General features: G+C 43.4%; 1 protein-coding gene across 3 annotated transcripts in view; it reads right to left on the reverse strand.

Moving 5' to 3' along the window:
• The window catches only part of TMEFF1 (transmembrane protein with EGF like and two follistatin like domains 1), a 610,729-nt gene that overhangs the window by 230,392 nt on the left and 353,996 nt on the right, over positions 1-26,341 (reverse strand). For all 3 annotated transcript variants that reach the window (XM_029589975.1, XM_029589972.1, XM_029589974.1), the window contains exon 4: positions 17,081-17,107. In XM_029589975.1, coding sequence (XP_029445835.1) covers positions 17,081-17,107 — 27 coding nt within the window. The remainder of the gene's footprint in view (positions 1-17,080; positions 17,108-26,341) is intronic.

Genomic DNA, 26,341 nt, shown 5'->3' on the forward strand with positions numbered 1-26,341 from the left:
AAACCCCCTAAAACCCACCCCCGACACTTTAAATTAAATCCCCCACCCTCCCGAACCCCCCCCCCCCAAATGCTTTAAATTACCCTGGGGTCCAGCGGCGGTCCGTAGCTAAATCGGGGGAAGGGGGAGGGCAGGAAAACCGGCACACTAAAACCCCCTAAAACCCACCCCCGACCCTTTAAATTAAATCCCCCCCCCCCAAATGCCTTAAATTACCCTGGGGTAGAGCGGCAGTCCGAAACGGCCTCCTGCTATTGAATCGTGTCATCTTCAGCCGGCGCCATTTTGCAAAATGGCCACCGCAAAATGGCGGCGGCCATAGACCAACACGATTCGACTGCTGGAGGTCGTTCCGGACCCCCGCTGGACTTTTGGCAAGTCTTGTGGGGGTCAGGAGGCCCCCCCAAGCTGGCCAAAAGTTCCTGGGGGTCCAGCGGGGGTCCGTGAGCGATTTCCTGCCGCGAATCGTTTTCCGTACGGATAATGGCGCCGGCCATACGCGTATGGCGCCGGCAGGAGATCGACTGCAGGAGGTCGTTCAGCGAGGGTTCCTGACCCCCACTGAACGACCTCCTGCAGTCGATCTCCTGCCGGCGCCATTATCCGTACGGAAAACGATTCGCGGCAGGAAATCGCTCACGGACCCCCGCTGGACCCCCAGGAACTTTTGGCCAGCTTGGGGGGGCCTCCTGACCCCCACAAGACTTGCCAAAAGTCCAGCGGGGGTCCAGAACCACCTCCAGCAGTCGAATCGTGTTGGTCTATGGCCGCCGCCATTTTGCGGCGGCCATTTTGCAAAATGGCGTCGGCTGAAGACGACACGATTCAATAGCAGGAGGCCGTTTCGGACCGACGCTGTACCCCAGGGTAATTTAAGGCATTTGGGGGGTTCGGGAGGGTGGGGGATTTAATTTAAAGGGTCGGGGTGGGTTTTAGGGTGTTTTAATGTGCCGGTTTTCCTGCCCTTCCCCTTCCCCCGATTTAGCTACGGACCGCCGCTGGACCCCAGGGTAATTTAAGGCATTTGGGGGGGGGGGTTTGGGAGGTGGGGGATTTAATTTAAAGGGTCGGGGGTGGGTTTTAGGGTGTTTTAATGTGCCGGTTTTCCTGCCCTCCCCCTTCCCCCGATTTACGATTTTTTGACGATAAATTGGGGGAATTGGTATTGTATCGTGGCCCTAACGGTTTTTGATGATTTAAAATATATCGGACGATATTTTAAATCGTCAAAAAACGATTCACATCCCTAGAAATCAGTTGGATTGAGAAGAGGTTTTAGATGTCAGAGAAGTCTTAATTTGAGAAAAGAAAATTGAGTGAGAAATTTCACATGGTCATGCATTGAGAGGGCTGGGTAAATAATGACTCCAAGGTTTTCTGAATGAACAAAATAGTCTGATTATTAAATTGAAAACTGTTTGGCATATTTAGAATTGGAAAGCATAATAGGATAATGATTTCAGTTTTGGAGATATTGAGTACTAGTTTATTGTTGTTTAGCCATCCTTGGATAGTAGTTTGACAGGATAGAAGGAAAGATTAAGTTTGTGCCCATGTTTCTTTGAGAGGGAAAAATAAAAGGCTCACCTGCTATGTATGGAAACCTTTGAGATATTTTAATGTCTCTATCATATCTTCCCCATCTCACCTTTCCTCTAGGGCATACATGTTTAGATCTTTAAGTCTACCCCCATGCTTTAGAACAAAGACCAATGACCATTTTAGTAGCCACCCTCTGGACTGATTCCATCCTTTTTATATTCTTTTGAAGGTACAGCCTCCAGAATTGTACACATTATTCCAAGTGAGGTCTCACCAGGGACCTATACAGGGGCAATATTACCTCCCTTTTTCTGCTGATTATCATTGTCCCTTTGCAGCCAAGCATATTTAGACTTTTATTTATTTATTTATTTAATTCTTTTTTATATACCGACCTTCATGACGGGTGTCATATCAAATCGGTTTACATCACTTTATCCACCTGTTTGGCCACCTTAAGATCATCAGCTACAATTATCCCCAGATCCCACTCTTCCCTTGTGCTTATAAGAATTTCACTAATACTGTACTTTTCTCCTTGAGTTTTTGCATCCTAAATGCATCACTCTACATTTTTTTAGTATTAAATCTTAGCTGCCAGACCTTAAACCATTCCTCGGGCTTCGCTATATCTCTCCTCATGTTTTCCACTCCTTCCTGGCTTTCTATCCTATTCCAGATTTTGCTATCAGCAGCAAAAAGACAAACCTTTATTGACAATCCTTCCATTATGTCGCTCACAAAAATGGTGAAAAGAACCGATCCAAGGACTGATCCCTGAGTCACACCTCTAGTAACAACCCCTTCCTCAGAAAGAAATCCATTTACCACTACCCTTTGTTGCTTCCTATTTGGCCAGTTGCTAACCCAATCAGTCACTCTAGGATCCATATCAAGGGTGCACAAATATTTATTTATTATTTATTTATTTTATTTATTTATTGGGTCTTATATACCGTCACTCGGGTTTCCATCATAACAGTTTACAGTAATAAATACATCATAAACAATAAAACAGCCTAATAAAACATAAAACAGATATAAAACTTAAAAAATTACAACTAATAGCAGCATTTCATAAAATAATCCTAAAATACATCAAAAACTACTATTTACATGTCTTCTGTGTAGAGACTGTCAAAGGCCTTGTTAAATTCCAAGGTCACTACATCTAGTGCTCTCCCTTGATCACGCAATCCATTAGTCACCCAATCCAACAAACTGATCAGATTCATCTGAAAATTTACATCTGGTAAAAACCATGTTGCCTTGGATCTTGCAATCCACTGGATTCCAAAAATTGAACTATCTTCTATTTTAATAGCAATTCCATTAAATTTGCTTACCACAGAGGCCAGACTAACTGGCCTGTAGTTCTCAGTCTCCTCTTCACTTCTACTTTTAGATTTACCGGTATCTTTACTGGATGCCATATTGGAAAGTTATATTATGTAAGACACAGCAGACGAGCACTATCTTTGCTACAGTATCAGGGGCAAACATTAATGCGCCTCCCATTATAAAATTGACTTTTCAACACTCTAAAGGTATGTTCAAAGACCGAGCAAAAGGAACTTAATGCCTCATTGTACCTCTTCTCTCTGATGTGCTCAGAAGAGAGACAGGTGTGAGAAGCCATGTCCTGCAGGAATATCCTGCATCACCTGTGCCACAGCTGTTATGTTTGACTTCACTGCCTGCCACACTACAATAAACCCTGCTTGAAGCTAAGCAATAGCTTTACATGAGCCTGGAAATGAGATATCAGAACCAAAGGTCCATGCAGCTAGTGATTCTATAAAAACCTGTATGCTATAGCACTTAGGAATGTAAGTTCTGATCATAGTAAATAGAGACCTGCATCTGGAATAATTACATTAGCTTTACATGTCGCTCAAAGCGCTCAAATCCCATACAGTTGATGTAACTCTTATAATGCTGTACCAGCAAACCCCTGTTACCACATCTTTTATTGCAGTGAGATTTAGACATTCCCCCAGCAACCCCGACAGTTGTTTGGAAGGAGCCCAAAGCCAAAAAATGCAGGGTACACAACAATTTTGCTAGCCCTGGTATGGCATGGGCCCTTTCTGTTTCAGAATTCAGGTCCCCTTGGAATTCATATAAACCCAGGATGGGCTGAGAACTCAGGCGATACCCCTTTACCACATGGTCCTCTTGAACCCCCAGTAATGTGGGGTGGGATCAAGATATGCTCCCTGTCAGCCTGCCTGCCCTTCTGCATGGCAGTCCCTGACATGAGCCCTCCCAGTCTACCTGTTGAGCTTGCAGTTGTACCCCTAGTGCTGGAACTTCCTTAGGGGGCATGTGAACCTCCCTTACCTGTTGCTACTGTAGTTGAGGTGCCTGAAGCATCCAGTGGCCCATACCAGTAAACTGACACCTAACATTGTGGTTCATGGAAGACAGGGCAGCTAGTAAACTGTTTATATATAGGTGCAGCAGGCTTCTGTAAGTATGTCAAGATGGATGCCTAAAATTTATTACATGATATCTGCTATTGCGTGATAATACCCTCTGCTGCAAGATTTTTTTTAAAGATACAGAAAATTAAAGCATTGTAGTTATTTCTCATGTTAACTGCTTCCATATCCCGAGACAGTATATCAAGAAATACATAAGAGTGCCTCATTTACATAATTTACTCTGATTTGCATACTCAATTATACATTTCAATACTACTGTTAACAATTCCCAGCCGCGGAGGCCACAGGCCGGGACTACCCACCCTCCGATGCCAGGCTCCAACCTTGTCCCCTCTCTCTCTGGCAGCAGAGTCCAAAAAAGAATGCACTGTTTTCCCCATTAACTTTAATGGAGAATAAATGAAATAAATGGAGAATAAATGATTTAATGGAGAATAAATGATTGACACAAATCATTTTATTTCTGAGTAATATGTTTATATTGTTTTGTTCTATTTTAATTTTTTATGTTTTTTATGATTTCCACATTTTTATTTGTGTATTTTTGTGTACTTTTTATTGTGAATGTCTTATTATAACTTGCTTAGAGTCTCGGCACCAAGCAATACATAAATTCATAATAAAGATAACAATAAAAGATAAAGGTCTCACCAGAGATGTATAAAGGTAATATCATCTCCATTTTGCTACTGGTTCTTCCTCTCCCTGTGCATCTAAGCATTCTCCTGGCTTTTGCTATCACCTTATCTACTTTTCTGGCCACCTTCAGACCATCAGATATAATCACCCCTAGTTCACGTCCCTCCCCCCCTTCCCATACTCAGTACTACTCCCTTGGGACTTTGCAGTCCCAAAGCATGATGCTGCATTTTTAACATTAAATCTTAGCTGCCAGATTTTAGACCATTCCTCAGACTTCAGGAAATTCCTCTTCATGTTTTCCACACCTTCCTGGATATCTACTCTGTTGCAGATTTTGAAGGATGGGCAGGGCAAGGTAAGACAAGGAATTAATTTTTATTAATTTATTTTAAAAATGTACCAAACTACATACAAAACTGCTCTCAAAACTCTGACAAATGTTCACAAAAACCCCACTCTTCATTCTGTAGAAAAGTATTAGAGGGAACACTGAGCCTGGTGCTAGCTATTTTCCATGATAGTACAGAAAATAAGGATATTAGAGATTTATTTTTTTGGGTGGGGGACAATCTCTTCTTGATCCTCTGAGCTTCCAGTTCCATCATAATTGACCTCTACTGTGCTTCAGCACCATGAAGCTTCATTTGCAACTACTCCAGAGCTTTGAAATCCCCGCCTAGCCCAGCCATTATAGTGATTGTACTTGGCCAGAAACCACAGTCTTTGGCGCCTTCCAGAGCTTGGAATGTGCAGCCTGAGTTTTGCCATTCGGTCTTGCCATTGTGCAGCGGTAATGAATGCTTTCTGCCTGGCATCCCAAACCCCATCCACCCCAAGGAGCAAAGGCCAGGCTTGAGTATGGAATCCTGGTCTCCTGCCTGGCTGTGGCCAGCACTGGTCACCAAGCCATCAGGCTGGCCTAATTTCAGGACTATTGCAGGGCTATTTCTTCTCCCCACATAACGTTTGTATCCATAGTCTCCTTGAACCTGAGCATTATTATTGAAAATTGCTACCATTACTGGCATATATTGGGGGAGAACGAGTGCACGAAGCAAAGAGAGAAACTAAGTTATAAAAGAGCAGAAGAGAATAAAAAACAAAGACAAGGTAAATAGCTATAAAATATAACAGAAAATTAAACTGTCTTCACTTCAAGGCTACAACAGGCATTGCTGGCTCTTGGCAACATGCTCAAACCACCTGATCAAAGTCTCCTGAATTATGATGATTTCAGGACCCCTCTGATTCCAATTACTACCTGATTATGTGTGGCTGGGGACAGTTTATCCTTTATATTGCAATATGTAATTGGGCTTGGACCAAAATGTTAATGAACATTAATACTGAAGAGCGGCACATGGTGTGCCCAATTTATCAATGATAGCAATAGGCTGGCCATCACTAAACAGTAGTTAGAAACATTTCCATGGAGACACAAGTCCACAGCAATAGCAAGAAACATTTACATGAAATCATGCTGGTATTTCTGTTGTTATGGGATCCACACTGTAGATGCTACATATCCACCGAGCAGCAGTATTCTATTCTCTCCTGTGAGAGGTGGCAGATCTTGAGAATGTTTTTACTGTTTTTTGGGGGGTTTTTTTTACCATTCTGCCCCTAAATGTGGACATTTAACTCTGGCAACCTTGTTGAGTGCCACAAGTTTTTATGTGCAACCACTGGGTTTCCCTCCTGCTGCCCCTCCTCCTCAAAAATTATTTAAAAATGCATAACTATAGTAATACTAAATAAAAGGTAAAAGAACATAATGAGATAACAAAGTCTTTACTTTTCCCAAAGAAAATAGTCCTTCAGGGGACTTTAGATGCTGATGTAATAAGGCTTAGTGCAAATCATACTTCCCTTTTCATGCATTTTTTTGTGCTAAAGTAACTCATGATGAGGCTCGGATTTTAGCGTGAAAAAAGTTGCTAAGCCCTATTGTTAATGCAAAAATTAGCTATTATTTCTAATGCAGGAAGATGAGCTAAGATATCTTCATTAAATAACTCCTGATTTTAACGCTGAATGTTTACTTCAGGGCTGAAAGACAAGTAAAGTCATGAAGTTAAAAATCCAGCCTTAAAAATCAATGTATCTCTGGTCTGAGAGTTCCATACACAAGCAACCCAGACATGAAAGCCTTAGACCCAAGCCCTCTGGACTTAAGGATCGTGAATCTCTGTTCCCCCTGCCCCCCCCCCCCCCAAGGTCCAAGAACCTGAGATCATACCCCCAAGGTCCAAATTCCCTGAGTCTGGGTTTTCTGAACAAAAGAGACTCTGACCCAGGACACTCAAGCCAGAGACCCTCTGACCTAGGACCCCTCTGTACTGTGACTACTGAGCCATAGAGGCTCTCATTAAGGCTCCCCAGGTCAGAACCCCTGCCCTGGGACTCTCCTTCTACCCATCAGTTCACTACACCTCCCCCTCCCACCCAGCATCCTTCCTCTCTCCACCAGCAACACCTATGCAGCATCCAATCCCCCCTAATGGTGGCAGCTCCACATTTCTTCCTCTTTTCAGGTGCTAATGGAATGGGTAGGTGCTAATCTTTATGGGTAGAAATCCCTTGTGTATCAGGGAAGACTACAGTGATAGGGGTATACTACCGTCCACCTGGTCAAGATGGTGAGATGGACAGTGAAATGCTAAGAGAAATTAGGGAAGCTAACCAAATTGGTAGTGCAGTAATAATGGGAGACTTCAATTACCCCAATATAGACTGGGTAAATGTATCATCAGGTCACGCTAGAGAGATAACGTTCCTGGATGGAATAAATGATAGCTTTATGGAGCAATTGGTTCAGGAACCGACGAGAGAGGGAGCAATTTTAGATCTAATTCTCAGTGGAGCACAGGACTTGGTGAGAGAGGTAACGGTGGTGGGGCCGCTTGGCAATAGTGATCATAATATGATCAATTTTGATTTAATGACTGGAAAAGGAACAGTGTGCAAATCCAAGGCTCTCGTGCTAAACTTTCAAAAGGGAAACTTTGATAAAATGAGAAAAATTGTTAGAAAAAAACTGAAAGGAGCAGCTACAAAAGTAAAAAATGTCCAAGAGGCGTGGTCAATGTTAAAAAATACCATTCTAGAAGCACAGTCCAGATGTATTCCACACATTAAGAAAGGTGGAAAGAAGGCAAAACGATTACCGGCATGGTTAAAAGGGGAGGTGAAAGAAGCTATTTTAGCCAAAAGATCTTCATTCAAAAATTGGAAGAAGGATCCAACAGAAGAAAATAGGATAAAGCATAAACATTGGCAAGTTAAATGTAAGACATTGATAAGACAGGCTAAGAGAGAATTTGAAAAGAAGTTGGCTGTAGAGGCAAAACTCACAGTAAAAACTTTTTTAAATATATCCGAAGCAGAAAGCCTGTGAGGGAGTCAGTTGGACCGTTAGATGATCGAGGGGTTAAAGGGGCACTTAGAGAAGATAAGGCCATCGCGGAAAGATTAAATGATTTCTTTGCTTCGGTGTTTACTGAAGAGGATGTTGGGGAGGTACCCGTAATGGAGAAGGTTTTCATGGGTAATGATTCAGATGGACTGAATCAAATCACGGTGAACCTAGAAGATGTGGTAGGCCTGATTGACAAACTGAAGAGTAGTAAATCACCTGGACCGGATGGTATACACCCCAGAGTTCTGAAGGAACTAAAAAATGAAATTTCAGACCTATTAGTAAAAATTTGTAACTTATCATTAAAATCATCCATTGTACCAGAAGACTGGAGGATAGCAAATATAACCCCAATATTTAAAAAGGGCTCCAGGGGCGATCCGGGAAACTACAGACCAGTTAGCCTGACTTCAGTGCCAGGAAAAATAGTGGAAAGTGTTCTAAACATCAAAATCACAGAACATATAGAAAGACATGGTTTAATAGAACAAAGTCAGCATGGCTTTACCCAGGGCAAGTCTTGCCTCACAAATCTGCTTCACTTTTTTGAAGGAGTTAATAAACATGTGGATAAAGGTGAACCGGTAGATATAGTATACTTGGATTTTCAGAAGGCGTTTGACAAAGTTCCTCATGAGAGCCTTCTAGGAAAAGTAAAAAGTCATGGGATAGGTGGCGATGTCCTTTCTTGGATTGCAAACTGGCTAAAAGACAGGAAACAGAGAGTAGGATTAAATGGGCAATTTTCTCAGTGGAAGGGAGTGGACAGTGGAGTGCCTCAGGGATCTGTATTGGGACCCTTACTATTCAATATATTTATAAATGATCTGGAAAGAAATACGACGAGTGAGATAATCAAATTTGCAGATGACACAAAATTGTTCAGAGTAGTTAAATCACAAGCAGATTGTGATAAATTGCAGGAAGACCTTGTGAGACTGGAAATTGGGCATCCAAATGGCAGATGAAATTAATGTGGATAAGTGCAAGGTGATGCATATAGGGAAAAATAACCCATGCTATAATTACACGATGTTGGGTTCCATATTAGGTGCTACAACCCAGAAAGAGATCTAGGTGTCATAGTGGATAACACATTGAAATCGTCGGTTCAGTGTGCTGCGGCAGTCAAAAAAGCAAACAGAATGTTGGGAATTATTAGAAAAGGAAATGATGAATAAAACGGAAAATGTCATAATGCCTCTGTATCGCTCATGGTGAGACCCTCACCTTGAATACTGTGTACAATTCTGGTCGCCGCATCTCAAAAAAGATATAATTGCGATGGAGAAGGTACAGAGAAGGGCTACCAAAATGATAAGGGGAATGGAACAACTCCCCTATGAGGAAAGACTAAAGAGGTTAGGACTTTTCAGCTTGGAGAAGAGACGACTGAGGGGGGATATGATAGAGGTGTTTAAAATCATGAGAGGTCTAGAACGGGTAGATGTGAATCGGTTATTTACTCTTTCGACTAGTAGAAAGACTAGGGGACACTCCATGAAGTTAGCATGGGGCACATTTAAAACTAATCGGAGAAAGTTCTTTTTTACTCAACGCACAATTAAACTCTGGAATTTGTTGCCAGAGAATGTGGTTCGTGCAGTTAGTATAGCTGGGTTTAAAAAAGGATTGGATAAGTTCTTGGAGGAGAAGTCCATTACCTGCTATTAAGTTCACTTAGAGAATAGCCACTGCCATTAGCAATGGTTACATGGAATAGACTTAGTTTTTGGGTACTTGCCAGGTTCTTATGGCCTGGATTGGCCACTGTTGGAAACAGGATGCTGGGCTTGATGGACCCTTGGTCTGACCCAGTATGGCATTTTCTTATGTTTTCTTAGCTCCACCAGCAGGCCCGAGTCTCCTCCCATCTTTAGTAGCTGGTGGGATGAGCTCTGTCAAATGCCCCAGACCTGCTATCTTTTTTGACTGGGATGTGCTCTGCCAACAGCACTGTGCCACTATCACAAGCATTTTTTAAAACTCAAAGGCTGGCACATCTGATGTCCTGACTGCTCATTTCACGATGTTTGATATAAACAGCCAGGAACTGCTGACTCATGAGTTTTAAAAATGCTTGTGCTGCCTTGCCTTTAACTTGGGCTGGCAGTTATTTTTTTCAACCCCTCAATTTTAGGAACCAGGTAACCGCCTAGTTTGCTTAATGGAAAAACAGACTTGAATTAATCCAACTCTTATAACTATATAGGAAAAAAGACAATTGAGCATCAAATCAATTTTTGTGGAGAAAAATGTGTCTTGCTCAGTTGGAACCAGGCATATTTCAGTGCCATGGCTTGATAATCCAGAACACAGATAAAAAGAAGTCTGAGATTTGCTAGGGTTCAGAAGACAAAAATGATGGGGTTTTGTAGGCACACTTCCAGACGAAACTAAATAGTGATTTTTAAAGCATGATGCCTGGAACGCATGACCTCTGATTTATTATGTACTGTTTTGTAACAGCCTCTTTTCTTTGGTTAGTACACTACCAGTTAGGCTTTGGGTTCTGAACAATTGCTCATGTCTTTCAGATGGAGAAGTGGGCCGTGGTTGCTGCTATGGAAACTCTTCCTCTCTATTGCTGTATTCAGTGCTTGTGCCATGCAGCTCTATAACCAGTCCTGCATTATCTCACTGAGTTCTAAACAATCTTGCTTTAATATACAGACTTGACACACACAAAGATATCACAGTGCATAAGGTAGCAAGAGGGCTCATTAACATTGACTGTTCAATAAAATACTTCTGAAACTGATATGATTACTTTGAGCCTGTTAGTCAAACTTCTGTAATCTACTGTACCATAGAGCAGGCCTAACTTAGCAGGATATAACTTAGCCAGATAAAACTTATCTGGTTAAGTGGTGATTTTGATGGGGATATTCAGCAGAATAGCCATGGATCTTTTCCTGCTAACTTAAATAAATGTTTATATTTGAATATTAGGCCCATTTTGCTCATGATACAAAACCTAGCACTTAACCTCTACTACCCTCCAAATTCTTCTGCATTTTTTACTACCCATTGGCGCACTGAAAGGCCCAGAGTACTCACATACCAGGATACTGTTTTGAGACTTCAGGAGGAAGAACCCAATCCAGGTTATCTGGTTTTTTGTCTCCCTGAAGCTTAAACTCGCTCTGTACAAAGCTGGATCATTTGGACTAGAATCACTACAAGAGAACTGTGATGCACATCTAATGCTAATTCTCAGCAGGGAACTGTGAAAAGGAATGGCTCCCTCTACTGAAGCATGCTCAGAATACATCTGGCTAGACCATTATCGACTTCTGCACAAGATGGCTGGAACCTAACAATTTAACTAATAACAGGCAGTTACATACAGTATAGATGGAGTTAATCTATTCTGGGGCTTAACAGAAGCTGTAAGGAAGCTGCTACCAGGAACGGTAACTTTCAAACGGGCGCATGGGCACACATGGTCGCCGCATCTCAAAAAAGATATAATTGCGATGGAGAAGGTACAGAGAAGGGCTACCAAAATGATAAGGGGAATGGAACAGCTCCCCTATGAGGAAAGACTAAAGAGGTTAGGACATTTCAGCTTGGAGAAGAGACGGCTGAGGGGGGATATGATAGAGATGTTTAAAATCATGAGAGGTCTAGAACGGGTAGATGTGAATCAGTTATTTAATCTTTCAGATAATAGAAAGACTAGGGGGCACTCCATGAAGTTAGCATGTGGCACATTTAAAACTAATCGGAGAAAGTTCTTCTTCACTCAACGCACAATTAAACTCTGGAATTTGTTGCCAGAGGATGTGGTTAGTGCAGTCAGTATAGCTGAGTTTAAAAAAGGATTGGATAAGTTCTTGGAGGAGAAGTCCATTACCTGCTATTAATTAAGTTGACTTAGAAAATAGCCACTGCTATTACTAGCAACGGTAACATGGAATAGACGTAGTTTTTGGGTAATTGCCAGGTACTTGGAGCCTGGATTGGCCACTGTTGGAAACAGAATGCTGGGCTTGATGGACCCTTGGTCTGACCCAGTATGGCAGGGGTCGGGAACTCATGGCTCGCGAGCCAGATATGGCTCTTTTGAGGGCTGCATCTGGCTCGCAGACAAGTGTCGCCACACTTTCCCGCTGACCCAGCTGCTCCCTGGTCCTCCTCCGCCCGGGCGGAACACGGCAGGACAGCTGGAGTCAGCGGCACCGGCATGCTCTCTTCTTCCCGCCCCCTCCCCCCCGCGGCCCGGAAAAGGAAGTGGAGAGTATCGGGTGCCTGCGCGGCAAGAAGAGGCCACGCTAGTGCGCTCGGCATCGGCCCAAAGAAAAGAAGACTGCAGCGTGGCTCGGAGGAAAATGAAGAGGTTCAACCGCGGCCGATGGGACTCTGCCTGGGCTGAAAATGAAGAGGTTAGTGTTGGGAGGAGGCTGCTGCTGCCGCGAGTTCCCGGGGTGGGGGAGAGAGAGAGTGAATGAGCGAGCAAGCATGTGTTTGCTCGCTCATTCACACTCGCTCTCCCCCACCCCGGGAACTCGCGGCAGCAGCAGCTTCCTCCCAACACTAACCTCTTCATTTTCAGCCCTCGCGGAGGCGGAGTCCCATCGGCCGCGGCTGAACCTCTTCATTTTCCTCCGAGCCGCGCTGCAGTCTTCTTTTTTTCGGGCCGATGCCGAGTGCACTAGCGTGGCCTCTTCTTGCCGCGCAGGCACCCGATACTCTCCACTTCCTCTTCCGGGCCGCGGGGGTGTGTGTGTGTGTGTGTGTGTGTGTGTGTGTGTGAGAGAGAGAGAATGCATGTATGTGAATGATTGAGAGCCTGTACATGTGAAAGAGAGTATGTGTGTGATTGAGAGCCTTCCTGTGAGAGAGAGAGAGCATGAATGTAAGTTTACCATTGGGAACCTGTATGTGTAAGTTTGTGATTGAAAACCTGTTTGTGTGAAAGAGTATGTGTGTATGATTGAGATCCTTTGTGTGTGAGAGAAATCATGTGTATGCATGATTAAGAGCCTGTGTGTATAAGTAAGAGAGAGATCATGTGTGTCTGTGTGTGATTGAGAGCTGGTTTAGGTGATGGAGCATGTGAGTATGTGATTGAGAGCCTGTGTTTAAATGAGAGAGAAAGACCATGTGTGTCTGTGTGTGATTGAGAGCTGATTTAGGTGAGGGAGCATGTGAGTATGTGATTGAGAGCCTGTGTGTAAATGAGAGAAAGAGAGGACATGTTTTGTAAGCATGTGAATGAGAGTCTGTGTGTGAGAGAAAAAGACAGCATGTATGTGTGTGATTGAAAGCCTGTGTGTGTGTGTGTGTAAGCGTGAAAAGATAGACAGCATGTGTGTAAATGTGTAATTAAGAGCCTATATAAGTGAGAGAGAAAAAACATGTGTATATGTGAGTACTGAGAGCATGTGTGTATAGGTGTGTCATTGAGAGCCAGTGTGAGAGAGAGCGCTGGTGTGTGACTGAGAGAGGAGAAAGTTCCAAGCAAACCACCCCACCTCCTGCTAATTCAGAACAATCCCAGGTATGCAGAGCAAAAACATTTTTGTATCCTTATTATTTTTCATTACTGGGTCTTTGTGTCTGCTATTTTGAAATATTTTGTTGGTATCTGGAAATGTTTATATGAGTTTTTTAATTATTGGATATTCCACTCATCAGCTGTTTCGAAATATGTTATTTTTGTTAGTACAGTTTTACTGCTGATGATTTTATATTTCTTGATTTGTTTTATAAGGATGGGTGATGTTTCTTTTTTCCTTTGTTACACTGCATACAGAGACTCTGGCTTGTTGCAGTTTCCAATTCATTTTTTTCTGCATGCTTCTTGTTATGCGTTTTGGTCTCTTTATTCTATGTTAGGTGAGGGACAGCACGTGATTCAGGTGAGGTTTTCTGCTGGTGTGTAGTTTCTGTGTCGGACTCTATAGCAGCCTGACTTGGTCCGTTTTCCTAATAGGAGATGTATTGGTGTCTTAAGGCCTGGTGTAATATTTTCAGAGACTTATTGTACTTTAAAAGTGTGATCTTACATAAAATGCACACATTTACTTGTATTTAGTTTTAAACATATTGTATGGCTCTCATGGAATTACATTTTAAAATATGTGGCGTTTATGGCTCTCTCAGCCAAAAAGGTTCCTGACCCCTGCAGTATGGCATGTTCTTATGTTCTTATGTAATTTTATAACATATGTGCACATACACCCATATGTTATAAAATTGCCTAGGCGCACATATTTTTTACAACTGGGAGCACATAGCCATAGACATCCAGGTATGAGCAGCGCAGGTGGGGGAATTGTATAGCATGTGCATGTGCACGCCCACACCATGACCAGTTTCACCAGTTCGTCCACCAGTTCTCCCAGGCTAGAGCTAGGTCCTCTAAACTCCCCTGGTTCTTTAGCCTGCACTTCACCCAGTTACCCCAAACCACTCATGGATGCCTGTTTTATTTTAAGCTTACATCTCCACTTTAGCAGATGTAAAAGTGCACCTCACTGGTCCTAGGCGCATGCCCAGGCATGTAAGGACTTGCCCACACTTCTCTTGGCGCTGCCCCAGAACGCCCATGCCCCTCCCACACCAAGCCCCTTTTTTCTCTGATGCGAGATGGGCGGCATCGGCACATGCAAATGCATTCCCCCACTTTGAAATATTGGGTGGACACAGGTGCACACATCTCCTGATTTTGGCGCACGCCCAGCTTTTAAAATTCACCTCTAAATGTTTAGCTCTTTTTCACTTTGTTACCTATTATGAACTACTTCAGTCCCCCTCTGTCTTTTTTCTTCCTTTCCTTTTTTTCTGTTTTCTCATATTATTGAATGTAAATATGTAATTGATTTCAGTATGTAAATATAAACCTACCTCCAGAGTAGATAAAATAACGAGAGGAACTGACCCTGAATGACGGAGCACAGACTCTCAAATTTATTTTGTGGGTTTCAAATAAAATAGGAACAGTAGGGATAGCTCACTTTCCATTAACTCATCAGGAAGAGCATCGGCCCTTCTCCCCCTTCATGAATTCTGCCCCTATACTTATCCATCACTGCTGCACAAATAAAGCCTCAAAGACAAAGCCACAATACTTAGGTAAAACCAAAACTCTCAGTTTTATAGCCAGTCACTATGTACATTTCAGTATAAGGTAGGTATTTCAGAATTGAATAATCAGAATTCATGGGCTACACAGTCAGAATACACATCCACAATAATACACTATCTGGTACCTGTAAGGATTAAAGTACCAATCTCTCACTCTTCACTTGAATAGCAATTAAATCTTCCAGTCCTCCCTTATTCCATCTCTTCATGCTTTCCTAAATGACATTAACTTGAATGTACAGCTTACCTTCCTTAATACTCAGGTACCAAGGAGCTTTCTCAAAATACCAGCTCCCCTCCTCACCCATGACACATTCTCCCAGATTCCTCTTCCTTTTAAACATCTGACTCCAAATTGTGGGATATGGTCTCACCTCCCAATACCTCTTTCATATATAGGAGTCCAGACTTGTCCCCATATCTTACATACCATTTTCATATTCCCTATTCATTGAGCACCTCTAGGTGAAGTACTCATATTCCTCATGCACCCGCACCTAATCACACCATGCCGGTCCTTCTCCCAACAGTGTGCAGGCTTCACTGGTCTCCTTCCCCCTCCAGATCTCAATGCAGCCTTCTGAGCAAATGACCAGGAGAAAAGAGGGTCAACCCCCCTCTCCTCTTTTCTCCTGACCATTTCCTTAGAGAGAAGAACCGCCTTTTCCACTCCCTACCTCTTGGATATTTCCTTGGAGGTAGGAAACTCTTCTTCTACTCCACAGCTGCGGGACTCTTTCCTTAAGAGGAAAACCATTGCAGGGCCTGCTCTGTTCTGGAACAGTCCCTGGGCCCCACCAGCCCATGGGCGAGCAACTCTGGGGCAACTACATCCTGGAGGTCTCTCTCTCCCAAACTCCAATCTAGAAAGGGTAACGCTTGCCAAAATGACCCAGGCATTATACTTTTTCCAAGATACATCCCAAACAATCAAAGTCTCTTTTAACTTAAGGAGACACCACATCACTCATCACACCATACTCAGATGCATTACAATATCCCAGCAATCACGTTCCATTTATTCAACATCACACCAACTGCGATCTAGTAGTCACACCACAGTAATGCAGCTTCAGACATCCAAACAATTCACCATTCAGAAATTCCTGGCTCTCCCCCAGCCAAAACATCTGACATGACTAGAAGTGAAAAGGGCAAAAATGTGGGGATCTCCCCACATAAATAACTATTATCCTTGTATATTTCTTTGTACATGCCTCCTCATATTTAATAATGATAATTTTAAAAAGCCTAAAAGTCAGGTTCAAAAATAATCTTAGTGTGAGAAACATGCGATAACCAGCTTTGTCACCAATACATTCTTTATTACTCTTTTGAGAACAGATTCTGAAGCTAGGCATTAACTACAAAAGATGGCAACTAAAGTGACTTTCATAAATATGTGAAATGTGCTCAAAGGGTAATCAGAGTTTGATGGGAAACTACCTGGAGCTATTTTTTAGTTCTGCCCTCCTTCTGCACCTTCTCAGAACATGGCTGAGTCCACTGGGATGACTGTGGAAACCATAAACCAGCCTTTAAGACAGCACTCAAAACTGTTTTTTGTTTTGCATTTTTTTAATGGGACTTAGGGTTCAGAACCTCCCAGCACTTTGCTCACAGATTCTAAAAATGATACCGTTGTATGCAGTATAAACAAATTCAGTGTCTCTGGAGCTCTACCTATAGCATAACTACCCTACATAGATTCATGAGCAAATTATTTGGGTGATTAAATAAAATTAGATTTTATAAAGAATGTATGTAATATCACCTGGTCTGTGATTATATAATCAAAATTATACAGAATGATGCTGTAACTAAAAAAAAAAAAATAGAAACCCATCAACTGAAATATCTTAATGAACCAAAAAAATTACATTTAAATGTATAAAAATCTACATTTTTGTGAATACAATATATTTTAATTACTTACCCCCTTCTCCTGACCCAGAACCATTATCTAAAAACAAAAAGAAACATTATTATATTACTAGTTATCCAGAAAGCAATCTTATATATTTTATTTTAGCAATTGAATTGTAAATTATGCATGGTATTGGCTTTTAGTCTGTGAAATTGGAAGAGTATACAAAATTAGGCACAGGAATAATCTTTGTGGGGTAGATCCTGCTATCTCCTGAGTTGATCTCAGGAAAAAAGATGCCACTGGCCAAATATACCCTAATATTAGCCATTTATGGCAGTCTAAAATATTTTTTTTGGAGAAGGTAACTTTAGAAGGCTAGTTATACATAGAGTACTGCAAAGTGATTTTATGCACATAAATTGCTTTGAAAATACTGGGGGTCAAGTCTCCTAGTAGGCACACAAGTTATATGCATTAGGTTATGCCTGCTCCTAGCAGTGCAGATAGTACCTTATATGCATAACCTTTCACAAAGACCTTTGAATATCAGAAAGTCTGTGCTAAATCATAGCTCCATCCCAATTCTCTCTGGAATGCCTACTGCATGTGTGTGTAAAAGTCCTTGCATAATCAGGCTACACATGCACTGGTACACAAACAGCCACAGGGCCTGTTTTCAAAGAGCCATTTATGTGCATAAAACGGATTTATGCACATAGTTTGCTTTGAAAATTAACTCCCAAAATAGCTGTTTATTTACGCATAGAAACGTTTTACCGCATCAGAAGTTAAACAATTGTTTTTTCTATTCAATACATGTAGTTCATTAAGAGGGTACTTTTCAAAGCCTTTTCCATGATGAAACAGTGCTTTACCCTCAAAAATCACCATTGACACAATTGCCCACAAAATATGCAGTCTGCTCATAGGGCTTGAATGCAATCTGCTTTGACTCACGGTGAACAGTAGCAGTCCTGGGGCAGGGTGGGTGCATACTTATCTGTTTTCAAACATGCACGCATATTTGTCCTTGAAGAAAACTATGCTCACACATAGCAGGTGTAAATATGAGGGCTTAGATTTGGTGGGATAATTTTCCAAGGGAAAGTATGCACATACTTTGAAAGCTGGTGTAAAATTTGTGGGTAAAAAGTATCCTACACCAATGTGGGCAGTTATATAAGTAGCTCCCAAGGAGTCAATTTTCACATGGTCTACGCTGGGATAATATCCACAGGTCCCATGGAATTTGCACCAATTTTCAGAGAGAATGCATTGGGGTAGATTTTCAGAGGGTTACGCGCAAACGTTACTCATGTAACCCCCGAAAACCTACCTCAAACCCACCCTGCGCGCGCCGAGCCTATCTTGCATAGGCTTCTGGCACGCGCAAAGCCCTGGGAACGCGCGTAAGTCCCGGGGCTTTCCTGGGGGGGGGCGTGTCGCGATCGGCACGTATGTTTCTATGCATCCAGTGCTCCTACCATGTGATAGGGTCCGGCCAATGGCACGGATACCTTGTCACATGGTAAGGGCAAAGGGCCATCAGCGCCATTTTGATTAGTGGCAGCCAACGGCCCGGGAGCGGGAGGACGGCCCGGAGCGGGAGATCGCTCCAGGGACCCCCACTGGACCACCAGGTACCTGTAAAAAGTTTTTGGGGGGGTTGGGAGGGTGGGGGAAGCTAAGGGGTTAGTTTTAAAGGGTCGGGTGGGTTTAGGGGTTATTTTTGTGTGCCGCTTTTCCCGCCCTCCCCCAAAACGATAAGGGAGCCCCCACGATCAATATCGTGGGGTTTTCCTATCATTTTGGGGGAGCTCCCGATTTCTGACGATTTTGAAAATATCGACGATATTTTCAATCATTCGAAGCCCGATTCACATCCATAATGTGTATATTAAACAGATGTTAAACATTACAAGTCCAGAAAGAATCATTAAGTGGGAGGAGAAGGGTTTGAAAGTTCTGGTTGGAGAGAAGTTATTATGATGTTTTTGGATAAATTTCGATTGTGAGTTAGGATGCTCAGAAGTATGAAGGTCCGTGTAGAATTTGCGAAACAGCAATGTTTTTAGGTCTTTTTTGAACATTTTTAGGTTGGGCTGGGTTCTCAGATCTTGCTGGATATGCATTGAAAGTGAAGTATCAGGCTTATTTGGTTTGGGGGTAGTAACCGCCGTAACAAGCAAGCTACTCCCCGCTTTTTTGTGAATGCAAATCCTTTTTTCCACATTTCCTCATGTCGTTGAAGCTTAGAGCAATGTTGGAGTCGCATTAACCGTGTGTATGTTTATTGAATAAGGGTATTATCTCCAGGTAGTAGCCATCATCCCCGCGAGCCACCCACTCTTCATTCACGTCCTCTTGACTTTATGGATCCACAGGGGCGGATTTTCAGAGCCCTGCTCGCGTAAATCCGCCCAAAACCGGGCGGATTTACGCGAGCAGGGCCCTGCGCGCCAGGAAGCCTATTTTACATAGGCCTCCTGGCGCGCGCAGAGCCCCGGGACTCACGTAAGTCCCGGGGTTCTCCGAGGGGGGCGTGTCGGGGGCGTGTCGGGGGGCGGGCCCAGTCGTCGCGGCGTTTCGGGGGCGTGTCGGCAGCGTTTTGGGGGCGGGTACAGGGGCGTGGCTACGGCCCAGGGCGTGGCTACGGCCCGGGGCGGTCCAGGGGCGTGGCCGTGCCCTCCGTACCCGCCCCCAGGTCGCGGCCCGGCGCGCAGGAGGCCCGCTGGCGCGCGGGGATTTACGCCTCCCTCCGGGAGGAGTAAATCCCCTGACAAAGGTAAGGGGGGGGTTTAGACAGGGCCGGGCGGGTGGGTTAGGTAGGGGAAGGGAGGGGAAGGTGAGGGGAGGGCAAAGGAAAGTTCCCTCCGAGGCCGCTCCGATTTCGGAGCGGCCTTGGAGGGAACGGGGGTAGGCTGCGCGGCTCGGCGCGCGCCGGCTATACAAAATCCGTAGCCTTGCACGCGCCGATCCAGGTTTTTAGCAGATACGCGCGGCTCCGCGCGTATCTACTAAAATCCAGCGTACTTTTGTTTGCACCTGGAGCGCAAACAAAAGTAGGCTATTCGCGCGCCTTTTAAAATCCGCCCCACAGGATTTATCCCACGCCCCTTTGAAGTCCTTCACAGTTCTGGTCTTCACCACTTCCTCCGGAAGGGCATTCCAGGCATCCACCACCCTCTCCGTGAAGAAATACTTCCTGACATTGGTTCTGACTCTTCCTCCCTGGAGCTTCAAATCATGACCCCTGGTTCTGCTGATTTTCTTCTGACGGAAAAGGTTTGTCGTTGTCTTCGGATCATTAAAAACTTTCAAGTATCTGAAAGTCTGTATCATATCACCTCTGCTCCTCCTTTCCTCCAGGGTGTACATACCGTGTTTCCCCGATAGTAAAACACCCCTGATAGTAAGACGTAGTGGGAATTTTAGGGGGGTCGGCTAATGTAACACATCCCCCGAAAGTAAGACGTAGTAAAGTAAAAGGTAGCCACGGCATAGCGCGGAGGAGGCCGGGGGGGGGGGCGGGTGGACGCGCGTTAGTTCGAGACGGCCGGCGGGTGGTCGCGTGTTAAATCTAGGCCGGGTCGCACAGGCGCGCATTCATTCACTGCCGGTGGGGGCTGCCTCGGCAGCCCCCACCGGCAGTGAATGAATGCGCGCACAGGCCCACAGCGCCTGTGCGACCCCTGCGATTCGGCGCTGGGGGCTGCCGGTGGGGGCTGCGGCAGTGAATGAATTCATTCATCCAGGCGGAGGAGCCGGCTGCTTTCGCCGCTGCCGGCTGCTTTCGGCTGCCGCTGCCGGCTGCTTTCGGCGCTCTAGGCAGTCACATGCTGTGACGTCACAGCATGTGACTGCCTTGAGCGCCGAATCGCAGCCCCCACCGGCAGTGAATGAATGCGCGCCTGTGCGACCCGGCCTAGATTTAACACTCGACCACCCGCCGGCCGTCTCGAACTAACGCGCGTCCACCCGCCGCCTGGAACAAGCGCCCACCCGCCCGCGGCCTAGATTTAACACGCGACCACCCGGCTCCCGCCGGCCGCCTGGACCCACGCGGCCCTCCGACAGGTATTTAAAAAATTTTATTTTTTTTTCTGACAGGTTTTATGTGTCCCACATCATTACATTTTACTTTTTTTCCAATATAAGACATACCCTGAAAGTAAGACATAGTGGGACTTTTGGGGGTAAAAAGAAAGTAAGACGCTGTCTTATATTCGGGGAAACACGGTATTTAGATTCTTCAATCTCTCCTCATAAGTCATTCGAATAAGACCCTCCACCTTTTTGGTCGCCCTTCTCTGGACCGCCTCCATCTTGTCTCTTTTCTTTGGAGATAAGGTCTCCAGAACTGAACACAGTACTCCAGGTGAGGCCTCACCAAGGACCTGTACAAGGGGATAATCACTTTTCTTTTCTTACTCGATATTCCTCTCTCTATGCAGCCCAGCATTCTTCTGGCTTTAGCTATCGCCTTGTCACATTGTTTTGCCGACTTCAGATCATTAGACACTATCACCCCAAGGTCTCTCTCCTGCTCCGTGCACATCAGCCCTTCACCCCCCATCGAATACAGTTCATTCGAATTTCCACTCCCTATATGCATGACTCTGCACTTCTTGGCATTGAATCTCAGTTGCCATATCTTTGACCATGCATGCAGCTAAAAGTAGACTCACTGTGGAACAATGCTTGGACTTTTAGCCATTTTGAAGTGGGGAAATTTTCAGATAGCTAATTTGCCCATATAAATGACTTTAAAAATTATCTTCTAGTGCACTATATATATATATATATATATAGTATTTATTTATTTTAGTAAATTTACACATTGACATCGTATTCTGGCTTATGAATGAGGTTCATTCCTGTCATGGTATGTGCAGAACTATCCCATATGGAGACACTGCCCAGTGGAGAAGTGTTAATGAACAGGGTAGAAATAATTGTGCTAATATATTTTCATTATATTTACTTTAATATAATTGCCTGTTTGAAGGATTCAATTGAATCACCTTCAATCCTTTAAAAAATTCTAGCAAGTTATTTGCCAAGGCAGGCAAATAAAAATGATTGTATGCTATGGGGGTTATTTTCTAAGGACTTATTGCACGCGAACAGGCCCTATCACATATAAAAAGGCCTTTTTCAGGGCAGTAACATTAAAATTAGGGGGAGGGGAGGAGTTGGGGTGGAGTTCGGGAGGAGTCAACGGTGGCACTGCTGCCGGCAATAATGTTTCGAACATTATCGCCAGCAGTAGCGCAGGGAATAGCACCACTTTTTATGTTGGTGTTTTGTCCACGATGGCCTGCAGCCGGCTGCACCACAGCAGGTGAAATTGCACAGCTAAGGTACGATCGGCTGTGGGCTATCGCCCCCTCCTTCACCCCCCCTTTAGCAAGGGTTCATCATTCCACACAGAATGATGAATCCTGGCCGAAATTTGCCTATTTCCACATTTCCTCTTTCCATATCTGACTTTCACATCAAAGTTTGTGTGTGTGTGTTTTTGTAGGTCAAGTACCAGTAACTTACTGATTCTACTATTCCTGCTAGGCAGCCCTCAAGCTGCTAAGATAACATCCTCATCCCCAGTGTTTCTGTGGCAGAATCCAGACACTCATAGGCTTTACAACAACTTAGATTTTATTCAGAAAGACAGAGAGTATTTATAGGCCTGCCACTGTGGCTGTTTCCTAGCACTAACTTGTTTCCCTCTGATTTAATAACACTCGTCTGCAGGAGGATTGCAAGAGAAGATGCTGTATGGTTCAGTCCTCTGTGGGTCATTGCTGCATGAGTGCCTTGTAGAGGAGAGGCTGGTCATCATAAATCCCCCTTTTTCATATTTGTGCGGGACAGCATCCTTACTCTGCAAACTTACTCCACAATTAAACTGAACACAAAAGAGAGAAAAAACATATATATAAACAAGAACTATACATTTGGTAAGAGCTATCCAAATACTGATTGGTGACTACTTTATCATTAGTACAGTAATCTCACAGGTGTTTTGAATCTCACAGGTGATTTAATGTTGCTGTATGTGCCTTTTGCTCGTCTGGCAGATGGAGTGCTTTTTGCATTTTGAGTATTCATATTTGTAACTTTGCTGTTATCTTCCCCTGGGAGAGTTGCATGCTTCCTGAATTCCATTACATCTGTATTTGATAGTCCTTTGCCTTTGCTGTGGAAATGACACATTTTTATTGTCCATTCTAGCATGTTCTCTGTTTGTAGAGGGAGGTATTGGGAGGATGAATCTATGATTTTAGTGGTATGTTTGCCCATCAGCTGTGACGATATATGAACAAGGATTAATCTGCTGTACACACTGTCCATTTCCAGAGACTGGATCTGGTTTAGTGATATATTTCATCATGAAACATATCACCAAGGGGAAGGGGGAGGAGGGGGTTATACATATATGATTTTGCCACTAATGAGTTGAGGAATTAAGCAGCCAGATAACTTCATTAATTTTTAATCATTTTTTTCTGGTTTGGTGTTACCTTAATGCACTATAGACACAATTGTTTGACCCAAAAATCCACATTAAAACCCATGATTATTCAGAAAACATCTGTACTATGTTAATTTTCAACAAGATGCTTGTTGTTGTATGGGCATGAAGTCTGTGGTTCAATTTTCAATATCTTTTTATTGGAATTAGGATTGACTATTTTACCATATATTTATAGAAACATAGAAATGATGGCAGAAGACGACCAAACGGTTCATTCAGTCTGCCCAGCAAGCTTCGCACTTTTTTTTTTCTCTCATACTTATCTGTTACTCTTGGCTCTTAGTAACCCTTTGGTTCAATTTCCCTTCCACCCCCACATTAATGCAAAGAGCAGTGTTGGAGCTGCATCTAAGTGAAATATCTAGCTTAATTAGTTAAGGGTCGTAACCGCTGCAGTAAGCAAGCTACACCCATGCTTGTTTACCTAGACTATGTGATTCAGTCCTTGTTGGTTGTTGTCTGTGTATAGATCCACTTTTCTTCATTCCCCCTGCTGTTGAAGCTGAGAGCTATGCTGGATATGCACAAAGTATCAGATTTTCTCCCCTGCCTTTGAAGCATAGAGCTATTCTGGATATGAACGAAGTATCAGACTTTCTCCCCTGCCGTTGAAGCAGAGAGCTATGCTGGATATGCATTGAAAGTGAAGTATCAGGCTTATTTGGTTTGGGGTAGTAACCACCGTAACAAGCAAGCTACTCCCCGCTTTTTGTGAATGCAAATCTTTTCCCACATTTCCTCTTGCCGTTGAAGCTTAGAGCAATGTTGGAGTCGCATTAACTGTATGTTTATTGAATAAGGGTATTATCTCTAGGTAGTAGCCGTCATTCCCGCGAGCCACCCACTCTTCATTCACGTCCTCTAGACTTTAAGGATCCACAGTGTTTAGTCCTTCGCAGTTCTGGTCTTCACCATTTCCTCTGGAAGGGCATTCCAGGCATCCACCACCCTCTCCGTGAAGAAATACTTCCTGACATTAGTTCTGAGTCTTCCTCCCTGGAGCTTCAAATCGTGACCCCTGGTTCTGCAGATTTTTTTCCGACGGAAAAGGTTTGTCGTTGTCGTTTGTCGTTTTCGTTGTCTTCTCTTCTGTGGTATTGGACTCCTTCTAATTTGTATCATTAATATTTGGCCAGCATACTATATCCTTTGATTTCCATAAACAAGCTTCTGTCTCTAAGTCGCTGCAAAGTTTCTGTTCAGCTAGAAATAAAGGTCTAGATGCAAAAACTACTGGTTGTGCTTTTTGTGGGAGGGCTGCTCCAAGTTCAGTGTCATTGTATGGTGATTGTCATGTACATCATAGTATTTCAGTATGGGATGCTTTGTGACTAATTGCTTTATGTGGTTGAGAGTTATATTATGTTGGGATAGCCAAATTCACATTGTTCCATCATCTAGCAAGCATCTAAGAAGTTCACATGTATATGATAAAGAAGGAAGACATTTTGCTAATAAATTAAAAAATCTTAATAGCCATTGCAGTGACTTTGCATTTACAGGGGTGAACATTTGCTGTACTGCCCTAACTTTTTAAGACTCTGAGCATAAACCCTGGGAGATCAGCCAGTGTCCCATATATGGTACTTCCTTGAGCCACAGTTTTAGCTTTGTTTTGTTGAGTTTAAGATTGACTTCTCTGGCTTTTTCTAATAATTTCCTGAGATTGCTGTCAATCTTGTCTGTTCCTTCCTCCATGGTGTTCAGGACATCACCTGCCCTCTGGGGCAGGGAAATACCTACAGTACCTGAATGTAAATTGCTTTGAAGTACCGAGAAGCAGAATTTAAATCAAATAAATAAATAAATATACATGGGCCAAATGACTGGAATCAGCCTTGCCGCCATAGCTCAGGCATGTGTTTCTTGTGCTGGTTCTTTTTTTTTTATCAGAGCACTCTGACACCATATCTGTCTGGCAGAATCAAGACAAACTCATAGACTTTTTTTTTTAACAACTTAGATACTATTCAGCTTGCCCTCTGACCTAATGTTGGTCTGCTGAAGGATTGCCAGAGAGGATGTCACATTGCTTGATCTCTGCAGGTCATTATTTCATGTCCACTTAGTGGAGGGAGAGAATGTCTATCAAAAAGCACAGTAATTCCTTTTCTGGTCATGCCCAGTAAGGAACCTTTCCAGGGCAGGATTGCTGGTGCTGATACCAGTCTCAGTACAACGTTTCAATACCTTGCCTCAGTCTTCTAAACAGAGTCACCCAGTGATTCAATGGTTAAACCCTGGTCTCTATCAGAGCAAGCCACCAGTTCAAACCTCAAGAGCCCTTTCTTCCCTTATACATTTAAAAAAATGTAGTCTAGCAGGAGGACCAAAGAAGAGGCCCTCCTACAGGCCCCTTCATCTTGCACAGCTCTTTCATGAGCTAGCAACACAACAGATTTGTTTCAATGTTTAATTTTTTATTTGGTAATGTAAATAATGATGTTCGCATTTGCTTTACTTCTTTGTGCCTGTGAACTGAGCTGTATGGCTGAGATTCAAGCAATGAGCTGTAAGAGGAGATGGAATAAGTGTATGTGTGTTGATGTGATAGGAGTACAAGAAGGGAAGTGAAAGTATGCTTAACTGAGGTAAACAGATGGTGTACTTGTTGTCGAGGGACATTTTCAAATTAATTAACCCAAGTAAATAGTGATTTTCCTGGATAAACTGCCTATCTGAAAATTACCCTCCCTCAATCCAGTGCTATCTACCAGACTGTGAAGAGGAAACACTAAGGCTTGTTGAAATTAGGTGAGAACAATATTGTGTATAGATTGGATTTTCAA

This window comes from Rhinatrema bivittatum, chromosome 2 (assembly GCF_901001135.1).
Source record: "Rhinatrema bivittatum chromosome 2, aRhiBiv1.1, whole genome shotgun sequence".
Lineage (NCBI taxonomy): Eukaryota > Metazoa > Chordata > Amphibia > Gymnophiona > Rhinatrematidae > Rhinatrema > Rhinatrema bivittatum.